General features: G+C 56.5%; 1 protein-coding gene across 1 annotated transcript in view; it reads right to left on the minus strand.

Annotated features, from left to right (window-relative positions):
- Positions 1-17802, minus strand: part of MAP1S (microtubule associated protein 1S) — a 31842-nt gene extending 14040 nt beyond the window's left edge. Inside the window, exons 1-5 of the mRNA XM_069590628.1 lie at positions 17644-17802; positions 16288-16389; positions 14857-14939; positions 13739-13879; positions 10736-13097 (exon numbers count right to left, since the gene is read on the minus strand). Of these exons, the coding sequence (XP_069446729.1) occupies positions 10736-13097; positions 13739-13879; positions 14857-14939; positions 16288-16389; positions 17644-17764 (2809 nt within the window). The 5' untranslated portion in view covers positions 17765-17802. The remainder of the gene's footprint in view (positions 1-10735; positions 13098-13738; positions 13880-14856; positions 14940-16287; positions 16390-17643) is intronic.
- Between the last annotated feature and the right edge of the window lie 302 nt (positions 17803-18104).

Raw genomic sequence — 18104 nt, forward strand, 5'->3', positions numbered from 1 at the left:
CCTGGTCAACTGAATAAAAGACACTGAAGAGGGTGTTTATCCTGAGAACGGGGACTGCCCAACTGGCCCTATACATGCCGAGTGGGACACTCCAGATGAAGCAGCTGAGATGCTTCCTGTGAAAGCCACACAGGACTGGTTTTAGAAGTGGGACATTCACCCACTGACGATGCCTGTTACCCAGTTTTGGTCGATGCTGTGATTAAGGGACCCTTACTGCATGGGCACCCCATGGAACATTACTTCCCAGTTTACAAAACTGTTCTAGAAGCCTTATCAGATCTGCTATCTCAGCTTCCCTATGGCACCAAGAATATTCAAGTAATTTAGAAAACGGGGAGAGACAAAGGAGAGTCGAGGGACTCAACCAGGCGGAGTGGGAGTCTTCAGATGGCTACTGAAATGAGGAGTGAGTGAAGCACGGGTGGAGCTGAAACAGGGGTCTATGTGAAACCAAGCGGGACCCTTGGGGCTCCTAGGTACAGAAGCCACTCTGCGCCCCTCCTTATTCATAGGGAACAGACTCCATCCTCCAAGGCAGACGCTCCCTGAGATCCAAAGGGCAGACTCAAGCAGGTGCTAAATCAAGGATGGGAGGGGAGGCAGAGGAAAAGAGGAGCAGCCAAGAAACCTGGTTCTACCTCACGGGCTACTCGGAGCTCTTTACAGAACGAAAACCAACAAACGGAAGACGCCAGCATTCTTCACTCCAGAGACCACCACCAGATTAAAGGAATTAAAGGATGCTCATCAGGAGATCACCTGAAGGACTTCCCTGGCGGTCCAGTGGTTAAGAATCTGCCTGCCAATGCAGGGACACAGGATTGATTCCTGCTCCGGGAAGACTCCGCGTGCCCCAGAGCAACGAAGCCCCTGCGTCACCACTCTGGAGCCTGCGCTCTAGAGCTCGCCAGCTCCAACTACTATGTTCATGCACCGCAACCACTAAAGCCCACACACCCCAGGGCCTGCAAGCCACAGCTACTGAGCCCGAGTGTGGCAGCTACTGAAGCCCACAAGCCTAGCGCCCGTGCTCCCCACCCAGAGAAGCCACTGCAATCAGAAGCCTGCGCACGGAAAGAAGCCCGCGCGCAGCAACCAAGACCCGGCACAGCCAGAAACATAAATTTCAAAAAAAAGGAGAGAGAGGTACCTGAGACCAGATTACAGGTGTGCAGGCCCGGCACACACCCTAATCTTATCAGCAACTGTGCCCTGGAACCGCGGCTATAAAACTCATCATATCCCCCCGGGTTGGGGGACGGTTTTTCAGGGGCACAAACCCACACATCCCCTTTGGCCTGGCAAAGCAGTAACAGTCCTCTTGCCTACTTCATCCAAGACTCTGACTCCAAGATTCAATTTGGCACCGGGGCCCAGAGGCCGAGTTTTCAGCAACTGCTGCGGCACTCCCAGACGGAGTGGCCCAGCGTGGGCCCCGACACTAAAGGGCCCCAAGGAAGCCCGTGATTTACTCCAGTTTGGAAGAGTTTCAAAAGCTGGAAACAAAAAATTAAATAAGAAACCTGACTAGGGATCCCTGGGTGTTCACTGATTAATCAAGATCAAGACTGAAGCCGGGGCCAGGGTCTCCCGGTCCCACGCCTGGGCAGGAACCCAAGGCCTCATGCAAATGCGTGTGCGCTGTGTCACCCGGTCGTGTCCGACTCCTTGAGACCCCACGGACTGTAGTCCGTCAGGCTCCTCTGTCCACAGGATTCTCCAGGAAGACAACACTGGAGTGGGTTGCCATTTCCTCCTCCAGGGGACCCTCCCCGCCCAGGGGCTGAACCCAGGTGTCTCAGGCCTCCTGCACTGGCAGGCGGGGTCTTCACCACTAGTGCCCCCTGGGGAGCCCGCATGCATAGGCAGGGGTGGATGAAACCGCCAGGAGAGGAGAGGCTTCCCCAGGAGCCCAGCACACTGTGATTCCAGGAGAGGAGAGGCTTCCCCAGGAGCCCAGCACACTGTGATTCCAGGAGAGGAGAGAGGCCTTCCCCAGGAGCCCAGCACACTGTGATTCCAGGAGAGGAGAGAGGCCTTCCCCAGGAGCCCAGCACACTGTGATTCCAGGAGAGGAGAGAAGCCTTCCCCAGGACCCCGAGGCACAGGAGCCCAGCACACTGTGATTCCAACCCTTGTTGGTGAAGTCTTAGCGGGCAGCTTAGCTTAGACTCGGATGAATGCAGATGAATGGAGGTGAAACATTGATGGGATTAAGGTGAACATTTGAATGACAACTAGGGTGTATGAACAGATTTTGTGTGAGGTGGTCACATTGCCTTTACATGACTATGTAACTACAATGGAGATTACGTCTTCCCTAGTTAACACTGTACAGCAGAGGCCTGTTAAGTCTGCCCTCTGGCCAGTTTTAACCGGGGACACTAGATGGGAGCCTGGGGAGTGCACACAGGTGGCTAACGCAGAATGATCTAGAGTGCCTGGGAAGCAAGAAGACTTGGCTACTTTACTTCGTCACAGACTAGAAGCTGGAGTGCCGGCACCACAGAATTCATTGTACCATACAGCCCTGTGTGGCCTGAAAAAGGCAGATGGTTTGCGGAAGCAAACTGCAGACTATTGAGGCTTAAAGCAAGCTGTGCTGCCCACCGGCTCAGCGGTTTGGACACGGTCTCAACCACACAGAAAACGCCAGGAGGCTGCTACTCAGCAACTCATGCTGCGGATGCTCTTCTCTGTCTTGATCTCAGAAGAGGGCCAGCAGCAACTGGCCGTCATGTGGGAAGGATCCCACCATTCTTTTTCAGCACTGCTAAGGGATCCCGGGACTCAGTCAGGATCTGCTCAGAGGTGGCGTGGCCTCGAGGCAGATCCCCGGTGTACTCACACACGCTGTTGAGGCGCTTGGTGGTCATGGAAACCAAACAGCAGGCGAGGGCTGATCTGAATGCAGTGGGACACACGTGACCAACCTGTTCAGTCGCTCAGTCGTGTCTGACTCCCTGCGACCCCATGGACTGCAGCACACCAGGCTTCCCTGTCCTTCACCATCTCCTGGAGTTTGCTCAAACTCATGTCCACTGACCAACTAGGGTGTGTTAATAAACCCAACACCAGTCCCCAGGCCGGCCCAAACAGTCAAATTTTCAGGGAGAACCTGGGCAGGAGCTGCCTGGATAAGCCCCCAAAGACTAAAAATAGACTGCGTCACTACCGTCCCCGGGACTGCACAAGAATCCCAGCATCTGGCCGGTTGCTTTGGGTTTTCATTTGGGAACCGTGCTAGCTCTCATCTGTAAGACCACCTGAAAGGCAGGTCTATCTGAATTGGGGAACCAAACAAGAGCAGGTTGTGTCTGAATTACAAATAGCGGCAGCCCTCTCAACTTGGCCTTTGGGCCCTGCTGACCCCCCAACTCAGATATGATTTGGGGAACCTCTGCCACCATACTCTGAAGACCGGCGCTTCGGGCAAAAGGCCACAAGTGCCTTCCAGCAACGACCGTTTGGATTCTGGACCACAGAATTCCCAGATGCTGCTGTCTGAACAAGGTACTTGAGAGGCAGCTAGTAACCTGTGACTGGGCATTCACTGAGATAGCCTTGATGACTGACAGACATGAAGAATCATGAACCCGAGGTGCCCATCACGTCTCGGGCGATGTCAGAGAAACACTGAGGAGGAGGACAGTGCCCAGAAGGGTTCCAGAACACTTTATTTTATTGCCACACTGCACAGCCTGCAGGATCTTAGTTTCCTGACCAGAGAGCAAACCCGGGTCCCCTGCAGTAGAACTGCAAAGTCCTAACCACTGGACCACCAGGCAAGTCCTAAGAGCTCCGTCATAACACGCAACTGGTTCAGAGGGCTGCGGGCTGCTAGGGGCAAGCAGGGAGGCACCCACTGAATCCTGAGCACACAGCCTCTTTTCCTCCAGGACCGACTTTGGAGCCAACCGAGGAGCTGCTGGAACCAACTGGCACGAGGACAAGCCCCGTGGACAGCTCTCCAATGAACCACAGAGCGCGCTTGCTTTATGGGTGGCAGTTTAAAGATGAATGGATAATGCCCTGTTTGGCAAGTGACTGGATTAAGACCAGGAGATGGCGAGACTGTGATTGAAGGCAGCAAGAACAAATTGGCTCCACGGGCTGAAGCACATGCTGCTTTCCCAGCAGTGGAGGAAGATTTGAGCAATGGTGAAAGCCCCTTCGTGTTTTTACTGACTCCTGGCCGTGTGGTCAGGCAGATGGGCAATGGAAACCTGGGCTATAAAAGGGATGTCTGCAAGGGGCACAGCCCTGTGGAAAGCACTCTGAGAATTTAAAGGATATGGTCAAGCAGGACATGTCAACGTCCAACAGAAGAACCCCTTCCATATCTGGAAGGTCGCTGAACCATAAAGCAGATGTTTTGGGGGTCCAAGAATGAGTCAGCGTGGGGGGGTGCGCTGCAGCAGTTCAGTAGTGAAAGTGTTAGCTGTTCAACTATGTCCGACTCTGTGACCCAAGGACTGTAGCCTGCCAGGCTCCTCTATCCACGGGATTCTCCAGGCAAGAATACTGGAGTGGGTAGCTGTTCCCTTCTCCAGGGGATCTTCCTGACCCAGGGATCGAACTCAGGTCCCCCTCACTGCAGGCAGACTCTCAGCAATGAGGAGGAAGGAGCCAAATCCAGACCTAGATCTAGCCGTCTGGCGCCCTTCGAGGCACAACAATGCAGGTGAGAACACTGTCAGCAAGAGAAACTGCAGGTGGCTCCGGGGGAAATGCCCCGGGGGATGGAGCTGGCCAGCGGGTTACAGTGGACCAAGGCCAGTAACCCTGGGGGTATAAGTGAGTCCCAACAGGAACAGACCCTCTAGGTTTGCATACCTGAAGGTCAAACGCAAATGCTCAAAATACTATTGAAGGACTGGAACAGAAAATACTGCAACAGTTTGAGCAACCGAGTTACATTCCTTCAGACAGACAAAGAGATGTACTTTTTCAGCCCATATTGTCCAACAGTGGGGCAAGAGATTTCACATCAGAGGTGTTGCGTATCATCCTCTGAGTAATGGTTTAATTGAAAATTCGCCTGAGTGGCTGGAACATTTGCTGTCTAAAACCAGGGGAGATGATAAAGGCTCGAGAGGCTGGCTTACCCGCCTTCCTGAGTGTGTGCTCACACTCAGCAAGAGGGGGCTAAGGGAGGGTCCCCACTGAACAGCTCCCTCCGCTTTTCTGGAGGGTACAGGGAAGCAGGCGTGGATGCTGGTCATCCTCCCCACACCAGTAGCAGCCCACCCCTGCCCCGCCCCTAGCTACTTGCTGCAGTGGCCCCAGAACCAGGCATGCAAACTACGGGCGCCAGCAGCGCAGCCAAGTCCCAAACAGGCAACTGTAACTACACCTTTAAGTCTTTGTCAGAATTTCTAAGGGCCTGATGGGGTGAAATGTGCCCTCATCCCCTCTGGCAACGTTGGGGCTGACAGTGAATGCTGTTGTCTAGAGGTTGTGAAAGCCCGCCAGTTCTGTACTGTGCAACCCTGGGGGTGGGGAGGAGGCGGGGAGGAGGTTTGGGTTTGCTTCCTGGCAGCAAGAGGGACCAGTGCAGTGGCCAAACTAATGTCCCTTCCAAGGGTGCAGAAGCGTGAGCGAAAGAGAAATGACGAATGGGAAGGAGAAAGGAAAAATAACCTCTGAGGGTAAAGGGATGAATAAGCAGGCTATGCAATGAGGGAAGCCCAACATTTTATTAATACCTGGAGGGAGGCTTAGAGCAGAATAATCTCTCTTAGCAGAAGCATGCCAGATGCCTGGCAGGCTGAAGCTAGTTTGCTGAGACCAGCCCTGATCTGGGGACCTGACAAGATGGAGCAGCAGCCGGTAAACCTGAATGGTGTCACTCTGGGAGACATTCTGATCCTAAGATACATTAATGAACAGGAAAACTGTTCATGACTAAATGGAATTCAAGCGATGTTCCTGTATCTCGGACTCCTATTTTTAGGCTGCATCTATTACACAAAGGACAACACTTGGGAACCATTTCCTCTGGGACTGCAAACCGTGTGGTGTACGGCTCCCAGCAGGCTGGCCTATGTAGTCACTGTGTAACTGCAAATCTTGATCAACTGCTTAGAAAGTCCCTGGTTATGATGGTCAAAATATAACGGCAGCATGCCCAACACGGGGCTTCCCCAGGTGGCACCAGCGGTAAAGGCCTGCCTGCCAGGGCAGCAGACTTAGGAGACACGGGTTCCATCCCGAGTCAGGAAGACCGCCTGGGGGAGGGCATGGCAACCCACTCCAGCACTCTTGCCCGGAGAATCCCATGGACAGAGGAGTCTGGTGCGCTACACGGTCCATGGGGTCACAGACTCGGATACAACTGAAATGACGTAGCACGCACGCACACCTGAGGGTGTGCCATGCCCAAGCACGTGGCATCCTGTTTCCGCAGACAGAAAACTACTCATCAAAAAGAGGGAAAAACAGTGGGTCCCTGATGGGATTAAAGCAGAGGGCATCACTTGGTGGCTCAAGTTCCTTGGGGAAACGATCCCACCAGAGACAAGGCAGGCTGTGCGAAGTCTTGTGGCAGGCTCCAGCTAGATTAAACCACATTTAGGTGACTTCCCTGATGGCTCAGATGGTAAAGCATCTGCCTACAATGTGGGAGACCTGGGTTCAATCCCTGGGTTGGGAAGATCCCCTGGAGAAGGAAATGGCAACCTGCTCCAGTATTCTTGCCTGGGAAATCCCACGGACAGAGAAACCTGGTAGGCTACAGTCCATGGGGTTGCAGAGAGTCGGACATGACTGAGCGACTTCACTTTCTTTCTTTCTAGGTGTGCTTACCATGCATCTAACTCTAGTCTGGGGGATCCAAAATTTTGGGGTGCAAAACACGCATCCTAAGTGCACCTAGGCCACTAATATGCAGTGGCATCAATGTCCCTGGTGGATTCAATAATGCTGGCCCACAAGCCAGAGTCTGAGGGTGAACAGGTGCTAATGGGGATCTGAGGACAAGTGGAATTTGCTTTTAATGAGGAGCAGCATTCAGAGGAAAAAGATAAACTAGAATAGGCAGATCAAGGGGAGTTCTCTTCCAGGTGGAAGGCGAAGGATGGGAGCCAGCCTGGGGGGAGAGAGAGTCAGTCTGTGTTTGCTCAGTTGTATTCAATGCTTTGTGATCCCGTGGACTGTGGCCCGCCAGGCTCCTCTGTCCATGGGATTTTCCAGGCAAGACTACCAGAGCAGGTTGCCATTTTCTACCCCAGGGGATCTTTCTGGACCAGGGGAAGAGAATAAGGCAGAAGCAGAGTGGGTCAGGCAGATTCAGCCAGTAATGCTGGATATGCTAGAACCCAGCGCTGGGAAGGGGGCTGTATCCTGATCTAACAAGCCCAAGGCCTCTTAACTGTTTCAATATGAACAGAGGCTGAAGTGGCCAGTGGGCAAGTGGCCCTCTGTTCTAGCTACTGAGGCTTGGGGTACACACACTTATGGCAATGCTACGGCTCTTCAAGCTTAGAGAAGCTCTCTAGAGGCATTAACGATCTACACAGATGCACCCAGGCTGCTCTCGCCTCCAGGAAAGCTAGAAATAAAATATACCCCGCGGCACAGCCAGTAGGGACAGGAATAACCTAAATGCCACTTATGTTCTCCTTATAGGAGAGGTGGGCCCTGCTGTAAAACACAGACTCAGTACAAGCCTGCGAGTTTGTCCCTGGTTACCTTGGAATTCAGAGCTAAGTGAATCATGGTCAAATGCTACCACCTCTATCCTTAATAACATTTGGTACACGGGCAAAGGCAGATGTTGCTGGGAAGGCAAAGTGAATACCTCCATAGTTCTCACTGATCTGTTCTGTAATGAAACAGAATTGTACCCTGGCCATATTTTGATATGGTATAACCCTGGCATTGGTAAGTTTCAACTGCTTCAGTGCCCTGCATGTGTGTGTGTTCACTCAGCACGTCTGACTCTTTTCACCTCTATGCACACACAGACTGTAGCCCCCCAGGCTCCTCCGTCCACAGGATTGTCCGGGCAAGAATACTGGAGCAGGTTGCCATTTCCTCCTCCAGGGGGTCTTCCCAAAGCAGGGACAGAACCCTTACCTCCTGTGCCCCCTGCACTTCAGGCAGATTCTTTACTGCTGAGCCAGCGTGAGAGCCAGCGGCTTCCCCAGTAACGTATTGATCAAACGTATTGAGGGCCTGAGTTAAGTCTCCTGAGGATGCAACAGTTGTGGAAAATGACTGGGCTGAGGAGGAAGAGGATTTAGCTAATCACCAGCTTATTTCTGTGCCAAATAGTTCTGTACAAATTAACTGTAAGGTACAAGCAGCAATGACGTTTCTTTAAATCAACCCTTATCCCACACTGATTTCTGCAAATGTCAGGCCTATTGGTGTTGGTACTATTGTTGTATCTGTTCTATAAATGTGACCCCAAATCTAAGTCTGTAACAGGGACCCATGGTTTTCCGCTACTTTTGATTAATCATTTTCCATCCACAAAAACAGGGTGTCATTTGCCTTAAGGGATCTGTTCCACCAGGGGGTAGACTGCAATACTGTGATTTATGAGAAATACATACATTTGGTCATTCTCAGGCATCAGTACAGTTGCTGTCATGTCTGACTCTTTGCAACCCCATGGACTGCAGCACTCCAGGCTTCCCTGTCCATCACCAACTCCTGGAGCTTGCTCAGATACACTCGGTCTTTATCCACAGTTCCTAACTCACAGCTCTCAAACTCTTGGAATTTTCTGATCAATAAGAGCAATGGGAGCATCTTTTGCTATATTTCCTCTCTGGTCTTCAGTTCCAAAAAATATTTTCGGGCCGGAGAGGTAAAATGGGTGTCTTGTTATTCCTCAGAAACTCTCTTCCATCACAACCGGGTCTGGCTAAGGAAGATGACTTTGGACCCCAGCCCAGGGTGGGGCTGGTTGTTAGGAGAACCAATCACTTGATTGGAGGGTCAGAACTTTCAGTCCTGCCCCTGATTTTTGAGGAGGGGCGTGGCTGGAGGCTGAACCAACAGCCACTGACCAATGATTCAGTCAATCGTTACTATGTAATAAAGCCTCCATAAAACCCTCAAGTTTTCTAGCCCTTTTTCAGAGCTTCCCACCTCAGGGAACCAGAACCACACAGGGCCCCAAGGCTTGTGCGAAAAGAGAATCCCTTGTGCGGTATCTCCCCCTAGGTATCTCTTCATCTGCTTGTTGATCTGTATTCTTTAGGAGCCTTTTATAATATAATGGTCATCTAGTAAGTACACTGGAGAAGGCAATGGCACCCCACTCCAATACTCTTGCCTGGGAAATCCCACGGACAGAGGAACCTCGTAGGCTACAGTCCATGGGGTCGCTAAGAGTCGGACCCGACTGAGAGACTTCACTTTCACTTTTCACTTTCATACATTGGAGAAGGAAATGGCAACCCACTCCAGTGTTCTTGCCTGGAGAATCCCAGGGACACAGGAGCCTGGTAGGCTGCCGTCTATGGGGTCGCACAGAGTTGGACACGGCTGACGCGACTTAGCAGCAGCAGCAGTAAGTACACGGGTTTTCCTGAGTTCTGTCAGCTGCTCTGGCATATTAACAAATGGAAGAAAGGGGTCGCGGGAGCCCCTGATTTGCAGCCAGTGAGAAGCACAGGCAACAGTCTGCACTGGGCCTGGCGCCTGGAGTGGAGGGTGCTTGTGGGACTGAGCCTTTTGCCTGTGGAATGGGATTCTCTCTCCAGGCAGAGGTGTCAACACGCAGGGGAATGTTGGGCCCCCCAGCTGGTGTCCAAGATTTGGACCCAGGAAGCCTTTTCAGTGCGTGTGTGAGGCAGGTGCCTGCACGGCCAGCACCAGTAGAAACCCCGGGCCCTCAAGTCTCTAAGCTGCCCTGGAAGGCGGCACATCACACATGCCGTCCCAGCTCGGAGATCAGGGACTCCAGCACGTGATGCGTAATTCCACCAGGGTTCGAACTATGTGCTGGAGAAGACTCTTGAGAGTCCCTTGGATAATAAGGAGATCAAACCAGTCAACTCTAAAGGAAATCAGTCCTGAATATTCATTGGAAGGACTGATGCTGAAACTAAAGCTCCAATACTTTGGCCACTGGATATGAAGAGCCTACTCATTAGAAAAGACCTTGATGCTGGGAAAGATTGAGAGGAGAAGAGGGCGACAGAGGGTGAGATGGCTGGATGGCATCACCGACAAAATGGACTTAAGTTTGAGCAAATTCCACGATAGTGAAGGACAGAGAAGCCTGGCGTGCTGCAGTTCCTAAGCTCCTACAAAGAGTCAGACATGGCTTAGCAACTGAACTTAGAAGCTTATGCCTGGTTTCCCAGACTTCCCCAGGCCGCATCCCTTTGCTGGTCCTCCTCTGTATCCTTTTGTTGTGATACATTTACAAGTATGACCACATACTGAATCTTCCTACCCAATCATCAAACCTGGAGGTGGTTTTGGAACCCTGGACACAAAGGAGTTTCATAAAAATGTACCATTAAAATTAATTTCACTGGTTTCTGTTTCAAGTGGCTACTGGAAACATCACCACCACAGATGTACTCACTGGGATGATGTTTCCACTGACGATACTGCTCAAGCACCTTAGAGCTGTAAGTGCTTAAGACAGCTAGGGCAAAGCTTCCATTTTATAGGAGAAACAGAGGCCAGAGAGGGTGGTGGGTGTGGCTGAGACCACACTGCCAACAGGAAACCCACTGCAGGATTCTGGCCCACAGGTACTTACCGGATGGACCTCGAGTGGTTGTCTTGGGGACCGAGGGCTTTCTGGACAGGGGTGCCCGATTTCCTTTATCACTGGGCTCGCTGCGGGCACTGAGTGGCCGACTGGCCCTGTCCCCACCGGCCAGTCCCTTGGTTTTGGCAGCAGTCACTGGAGTGGCTTTGGGGGTAGTAGTGCCAGAGCTGGGGCGGGTAAGGGGCTTCCCGGTACGGCTGCCACCTCTTTTCAGCCGGGCCTGTTCAGGAGGCAGCATCTCCGGGTCCACCATGCAGATACTAGGTGGGGTGGGCAGCGGTGGGGGGATCTTGAGGGGGTCAGGCAGCGGGTCACGGCGGGGGACCCCGAAGCCCTCCGTGTCCTCGTCTGAGTCAGCAGTGCCAGGGGCAGCTGGCAGGGGGTCCGAGTCAGACAGGGTGGGCAGGGACTCGCTGACGGATGTGGGCGGTGTCTCCTCGGCACCTCCCGGAGCGCCCGCCCGCTCCTGCGACCGGGCGCTGCTGTCATTGGAGCTGCCGGGGGACACGGGGGCCGGCGCCATGGGCACGGCCTTGCGGTGCTCGAACTCACAGGGCGACACCAGGCACAGGTCCACGTCATGCGGGGAGGCCGAGCGCCGCACCCGAGGGCCGCAGAGCGGGAGGCTGAGCCCAGCTTCACTTGCGGCTGCAGCTGGCGGCGGGAGCACCTGCTCAAAGGAGACGGACAGGGACTCGTCCACCTCCGTGGAGTGTGGGGAGCCCACCTCCGCGGGCAGCGAGGGCGTGGTCACTGTAGGGGAGGCATCCGGCCCAGGCTCCCCACCCCGCAGGGGGCTCAGCGACAGAGGCCCACTGCTCTCTGTTGGGCCCTGCTGGGTCCCAGCGGGCGAGGGTGTGCATGGCTGGGGGGTGCTGGCGGCCAACAGCAGCTCCAGGGTTTTCTCCTCTAAGCTGCCACCTTCCTCCCCTGCCGGGCTGAGCCCCAGATCCAGGCTGCTCTCTTGGCTGGGCGTGGCCACGAGCTGGGGGGCCGGGGAGCTGCAGGCCTCTGTCGGGGGGCTGGCCTCTCCGCTCCGGAAGCTGGGGGGGCTGCGGGGCCCATTCTCAGCTGGTGGGACCCCTGGGCGGGGTGTGTTGGGTGCTCTGCGGGGCTTGGGAGCCACCTGGGCACCCACATTCTTGCCACTAACGGCGGCGGAGGATGCCCGGCGCACCTCCCGGGGTTGGGTGCGAGGGGCACTGGGTCTGGGGTCCTTCTTCACCTCCCGGGAGGGCCTGGCTTCTTTCTCAGCCCTCCGAGGGGCCTCAGTCCGTGGGGAGTCCTTCCGGGCCACCCCAGGGCGCTCCTGGGTGGGCCTGGAGGGCACTGTCACGCGGCCCTCTCTCCTCAAGCTGTCCCGGGAGGCCACGCTCTCCTTGCTCTCAGCTCGCCGAGGCCCCGCCAGGTCCTGGGGCGTCACCACCGGCTCCCGCAGGAACCCCAGGTGCTGCAGGCGGACCAGGCCATCCAGGAGGCGGGCAGGGGGTGTGCAGCCAGGGAACAGCACACGCACCACCTTCTCGGAGGGGCCCGCAGGGTGCCACACCAGCAGGGCACACACGGAGGCCAGGGTGTGGTCGGTGGTGGTGGTGGAGGGCGGGTGCAGCACGTACATGTCCAGCCGGCCCACGCCCATCTTCTGGAAGAGCACGGTGGGCTCGGCAGGCAGCGGCCCTCGGTTCAGGGGCATAGGGGCGATGCCCAGCCGGCTCAGGAGGCTCAAGGCCAGTTCAGCCTCATCCTCACCACGCACCAGCCGCGAGGCAGCCGCGCGGGCATTGAGAAACACGACGCCCAGGTTGGGGGAGATCAGCCGGCGAAGCCGGTCGTCCCCGGAGCCCCCGCCAGCAGCGGCCTCGTCGCGCTCCGCCAGCTTGCGCCGCAGCAGACTGTTGAGGCCTGGGAGGCTGTCGGCGCCCGCGTGGGTCACCAGCACAGCATCCACCCGGTCCAGGTGCCGCACCAGCTTCCAGAAGCTCGACTTGGGGTTGGAGCCGCCGTTGACCAGCACGGTGAAGCCATTGACAGCGAAGAAGGCGGCATCACCGAGGCCACCGGGGAAGATGTAGCAGCAGGGCCGGGCGAGCCTGAGGAAGCCCACAGAGGCCGGAGGCTCAAGCAGCTCGAAGGGGGAGGGCGGCTCCAATGACTCGGCCACGTACTCCAGGAACTCGCGCAGGCCCTCAGAAGCCGGCAGCTGCACCGGAGGGTTCAACCGCAGCTGGAGCACGCCCTGCAGGCCGGGCACTTCGGGGGCCAGCCGGGCCCAGTCACCGAAGGTCGGGCAGGTGATGGTGAGCTTGGGCGGCTCTGCAGGCAGGGGTGTGGAGGCCAGGAGATCCCGGATCTGAACAAGGGGAAATGGTTAAGGGGTTACCTGGAGCCAGGAAACACCCAGCCCCTTGGGAAAGCTAAGCCCCTTTGCCTGCCCTTGTCACCCTCGGGACAAAACCAAGCTCTCCCCACAGCCCAGCAGGGCCCATGGTCCTGTCTCACCACCTGTTCCCCTCCTGCCCTCCCCCACCTTCTCACGCTCCCTGCCCCTGGGCTTTTGCACATGCTGTTCTCACACCCTAGAGCACACTTCCCTCCAGGGAGACTTTCTATACACACCCCCACCCCCACCTCCGTCTACTGGCCTTATCTTACCATCACTACATCACTCACTACAGTACGAAAACATGGTTTCCCAGGGTTTTCTGCTCATTTGCCCTGCTCAGACAAGGGGTCAGAACGGGCCCCATCCAGTTGTGTCCCAGACAGGACCTAAAATCTGGGGTGCCACTTGGAGCCTTTGCACCATCTGATCTAAAGGCCCTCACCTTGCAGTGGGCCATGGGGCTGAGCCTGACAGTACATGCTGTCACCATCACCCTACACAGCAAGAAGGGACAGAGCTCGGGGAGGGGGGCAGTAGGTCACCTGGGCGGCTCAGCCCAGTGGGGATGAGCCAGGCTTCAGACCCAGGGTGGCAAGGGTGCAGCTCACCTCTTTGTCCCCCAGGACCTGGAGGAAGTGGCGGGGTGAGAAGCCCCCGGTCTGGAGCAGCAGCTCCCCTGTCTCCTCCAGGCAGGGCCCCGCCAGCACCAGCAGCTTGTGAGAGGCAGGGTCTAGCAGAAGGTTCCGGAGCTGAGGGATGGGGAGAGTGTTCAAAGCCCTACTCCAGGCAGTGAGATGGCCAGCACCCCTCTTTGGGGTGGTCCCCAGCCCCAGATCTATGTATAACCACCCCTACCAGGGCTGGCGGCCTGCTAATGCAGGAGACACAGGTTTGATCCCTGGGTCGGGAAGATCCCCTGGGGAAGGACAGGGTAACCCACTCCAATATTCTTGCCTGGGAAAACCCATGGACAGAGGAGCCTGGTGGGCTACAGTCCATGGGGTCACCAAAGAGTTGGACACAACTTAGTGACCAAAACACAACAATCTGTCCCCCAAGTGGCCTGGCTAGTACTAGACTGGAAGCCAGGATGGTAGCCTGTGGGCCTCCGGCTGGAGCTGGCCCCCATCCTCCCTGCCCACTCCTGCCCATTCAAAGCCCAGCTCCAGTGCCCCCTCCAAGTCTGTCTGGGCCCCCAAGCCCACATTTCCCTCTGGCCCAGCCCAGGTGCCATAGGGAAGAGGGGACTGTGTCTGGCTGTTTCCACCAGAGCCTCCTCAGGGAGCAAAACAGGGCATTTTTGATCAAAGGCATCAACCTGTACAAGGATCTCTAGAGGGCTCTATCTCATAGGAAACTGAAAGAAGAGTGCCGATGTCCACAGCTAAAATTATTAAAAAGTCAGTTCAGACAACTAGCAGGGCCCAGCCCAAGGGAACACACGAGACCCAAAAACACCGGTTGGGTTCTGCCCTCCCACACTCCAGCCCTTCCCTATCCCATTCAATATGCCCATGCTCCAGCCTTTTCTGACTCCCCCTACTCCCATCAGCAGCTCTGAGGAGGGACTAAATCGAGGCTGGAGTCATCAGGGGAGACTTTGTTGCTGCTGGGTGGCAGGAAGAGAATTTCAGGCAGACGAAGTCAGGGGCCCCTGGAGATTGGGGCCAGGGGATGGCGCCGGTCCCAGCAGCCCAGTTCCCCCCAGAAGCCTTCCCTTTCCTACCTCATCACACAGGGATTTGTCTGACGGATTCAGGAGGACCAGTGTCTCCAGGGTGTCACCACGGTGGTGCAGGCTCCGCTGGCCTGTGGGAGAACCAGGCCCTTTGAGTTTAGGGCTGAGCCACATGCGCCAGGGTCAAATCCCACCTCACTGGGTGATCCTAGGTGGCCGGGAGTCCCTTCAGGACTCTTGTTTCCCAGGACCTCCAGCCAGGGGGTCATCCAGAGATTAACAGACATGAGATAGAGCTGCAGGTCAGGATGAGGCAAGAACAGGAAACCGCCTTGGCAGGCCACATGCTGGAGACAGCAGGGACAAGGCCTCCGCTGCTGGCAGGACCCAACTGCAGCTGTCAGCCCTGTGGGGGACAGCATCGTCACCCCATTTTATAATCAAGGAGCCTGAGCCCAGGGAAGGCCAAGGGGGGTACACTAGGAAAAAGGTACAACATGGGCAAAGGCCTTGAGGCAGAACTGAGCTCTCGGTGTCCAAGGATCAGGAAGGGGCTAGAGCGAGGGGCGGCAAGAGGGAGTCGAGGGCAGGGAGGCCTCATGGGTCATGGAGAGGGGAGTGGGGTTGATTCTGGGATCTGAACCCTTATCCTCTATCAGCTTATCACAGGCTTCTTATCATGTGCGGATACTGCCCCATTCAGGCAGGGAAAGTAAGGCTCAGAGAGGGGAAGTGGCTGCCAAGGTCACACAGCACAGATGAGATTTCCACCCCTCCCCAATCCGATACAGTGAGGGTCAGGAAGCCACCAGGAACCGCTGGGACAATGAGGTGACGGACACTTCCTTCCCCTCCTAAAGCAGCCTGGAGGTGACTCAACAGGCCAGCTGAGCAGGGGGTAGCTAGGCAACACCCAGGCCCCCCCAGCAGCTACTCTGCTCACCCCAGTCATTCCAGAATCCCCAGGGAGCACGGGCCATGTAGGGCTGCCCGAGAGTCCCAACCCCCTCCTCGATCTTGCTTTCTCAGCTCCCCATCTACTGAGCACTTACTTGTACCCTGTGCAAGAATCACAGCCATAAACCACACCCAGTCCCTGCCAGGCCCCGCCCACACGCACCAGCCCCTCACTTTCCAAATGTCTTGTCCCTTTGCTTGGGTGTTTCCCTCCACCCTCCCCACCAGCTGCTTCTCATCTAAAAAGAGCCTCCTCAAAGGTCTCCCTGTCCCCCATACCACACAGCCTCATTTGTCACATGGGAACAAAAATGCAAGTTCTGACCTCATGAGTTGATGACTGAGGGAGTGAGTGCTGGCTCAGGGCCTGCCCCTGCTCTTACTCAGTGGATATCAGCTGTATTATTACTGTTGTTGTTTACAGCCATCCCTGACGCACACAGCTAGCACTCGAACATCCGCCCACTGAATGAACAGAAGGGGAGCAGCTAGTGGGCTCAGGGTCACCTTTCACAGCCTCACCTTTCACTATGCTGGAGAAGGTGGCTGAGTGCCGGGACACGAAGACCTTGAGCTGCTCATCAAGGCTGCAGACGCCAGGGTCAATGTCCCAAGACCGGATGCCTGGTGGGGTGGGCGGGAAAGGAAGATAGGAAATCAGCTGGGCTCCCCAGCTCCCAGAATATTTCAATAACTAGCAGAGGGCAGGCAAGGGCCACCACAGCCCCCTCTTCTCCCAACCTGCCCCCGCACATGAAGGCCAGGAGATTCAGAACCATCCAGTGTGCCTTTGGATCTCACTGCATCCACCATCAAGGAACCCCCAAACTCGGGCACTTTACAAAGACTTAGGACCTCAGCAAGAAAGTCCCCACCTCCTAGACAGTCATCTTGTCCCCTTCAGTATCCTCCCACCCGCACCACTGGTTTCACTGATCCGCAGCCCTGCCACGCACAGGTTCCACCTCTAAGCTTTTGCAGGAACTGTTCCCACTGCCCAGAAGCCCCTCTCCCTGCCTTCCCATCCTTCAGGTCCTCTCAGCCCTTGGCATCTTCCCCGGAACAGTCCTGAAACCATCTGAGCTTAAAACTTGATCCATCTCCCTGCCCCACCCCCACCCCAACAGACCATTAGTCCTGAGAGGGCAGGTCTGAACCTGCCAGAGGTCCCCGCGCTACCCTCGATGCCCTGCGGGGTGACACTCCCCAAACCCATGAGCTGTGTGCTGCCATCTTATTTTACTGGCCGTGGAGGACAGGCGCTGACGATCTGAGAGATGGAGGATGACGGATGAATGCCCTCCAAGCAGCACGGTGTGGGGTGCACCACGCCCGCCGGTCCCACCGTGCCAAGTGCTTGCAGGTGAATCTTGCAGGTGCGTCTATGACTCACATATTCAGGTGCCAAATCCCCTAAGCAGGCCGCACCCGCCCACACCCCAATTAGCAGTTCCTCATGGAGCTACGGAAAGTGGCCCCCGGGGCTCCGGGCCCAACCTCCCTATCCCTGCTCCGCCCTCCAGGACGTCCAGGCTACTAAGAGCCGGGGAATCGAGGCGCGCCCGGAGGGCGGGAAGCGGAGCCGTTGCCCATGCCGCCCAATCGCGTGCGCCCCCAAAGCCGGGGCCCGTGTCGCCTCCCCGGTCTGCACCACGCTCGAGGCGGAGCAGCTGAGCCCGACCCCGAACGCTGCTTCCTCCGCGGGCGCCCATAGCCTCTGCCTGCGCCCTGCGTCTAACGGTAAGAGGGTAGGGGCCCGGGCCACCCCCGCCCCCGATCCGGCCGGCCCCCGCCCCGACCGCCCCATCCTCCGGCTCTCAGGCCGAGATGCGCGGCCGCTCCCGCCTCCCCGGCACCGCGTTCCCGGGCCGGTCCGACCTCGTTCAAGCTCCTCCAGCACGTAGGCAAGCAGCCCCCGGCACCCGCACTCGCCGCCTACTACGAGCAGCAGCGAGCTGGGGACCTCGGCCGCCACGGACCCTGCGACCGTCGCCGCCATCTTAGCGCCGCCCTGACGCTCCGAGCGCCCGCCCTGCTGTCCCCGCCCCTTAAAGGGGCCGGACCGGAAGGGCTGAAGACCCCTCCCGGAAGCCCCTCCTCGCTCGTTATCTGCCCCCTTGCGCCCTCTGCGGTTGTGGGACCTGCGGATACAGGCTCGGAAGCGCTAGCAGAGTCTTGAATCTCGGCTCTGGGCACCTCTCTCAAATGACTACTGTGTCATTCATTCATTCATTCACTGTCTCACTCATTTATCCAGCAAGTGCCTGCTGCTGCTGCTGCTGCTACTGCTGCTAAGTCGCTTCAGTCGTGTCCGACTCTGTGCGACCCTATAGACGGAA

This window comes from Ovis canadensis, chromosome 5 (assembly GCF_042477335.2).
Source record: "Ovis canadensis isolate MfBH-ARS-UI-01 breed Bighorn chromosome 5, ARS-UI_OviCan_v2, whole genome shotgun sequence".
NCBI lineage: Eukaryota > Metazoa > Chordata > Mammalia > Artiodactyla > Bovidae > Ovis > Ovis canadensis.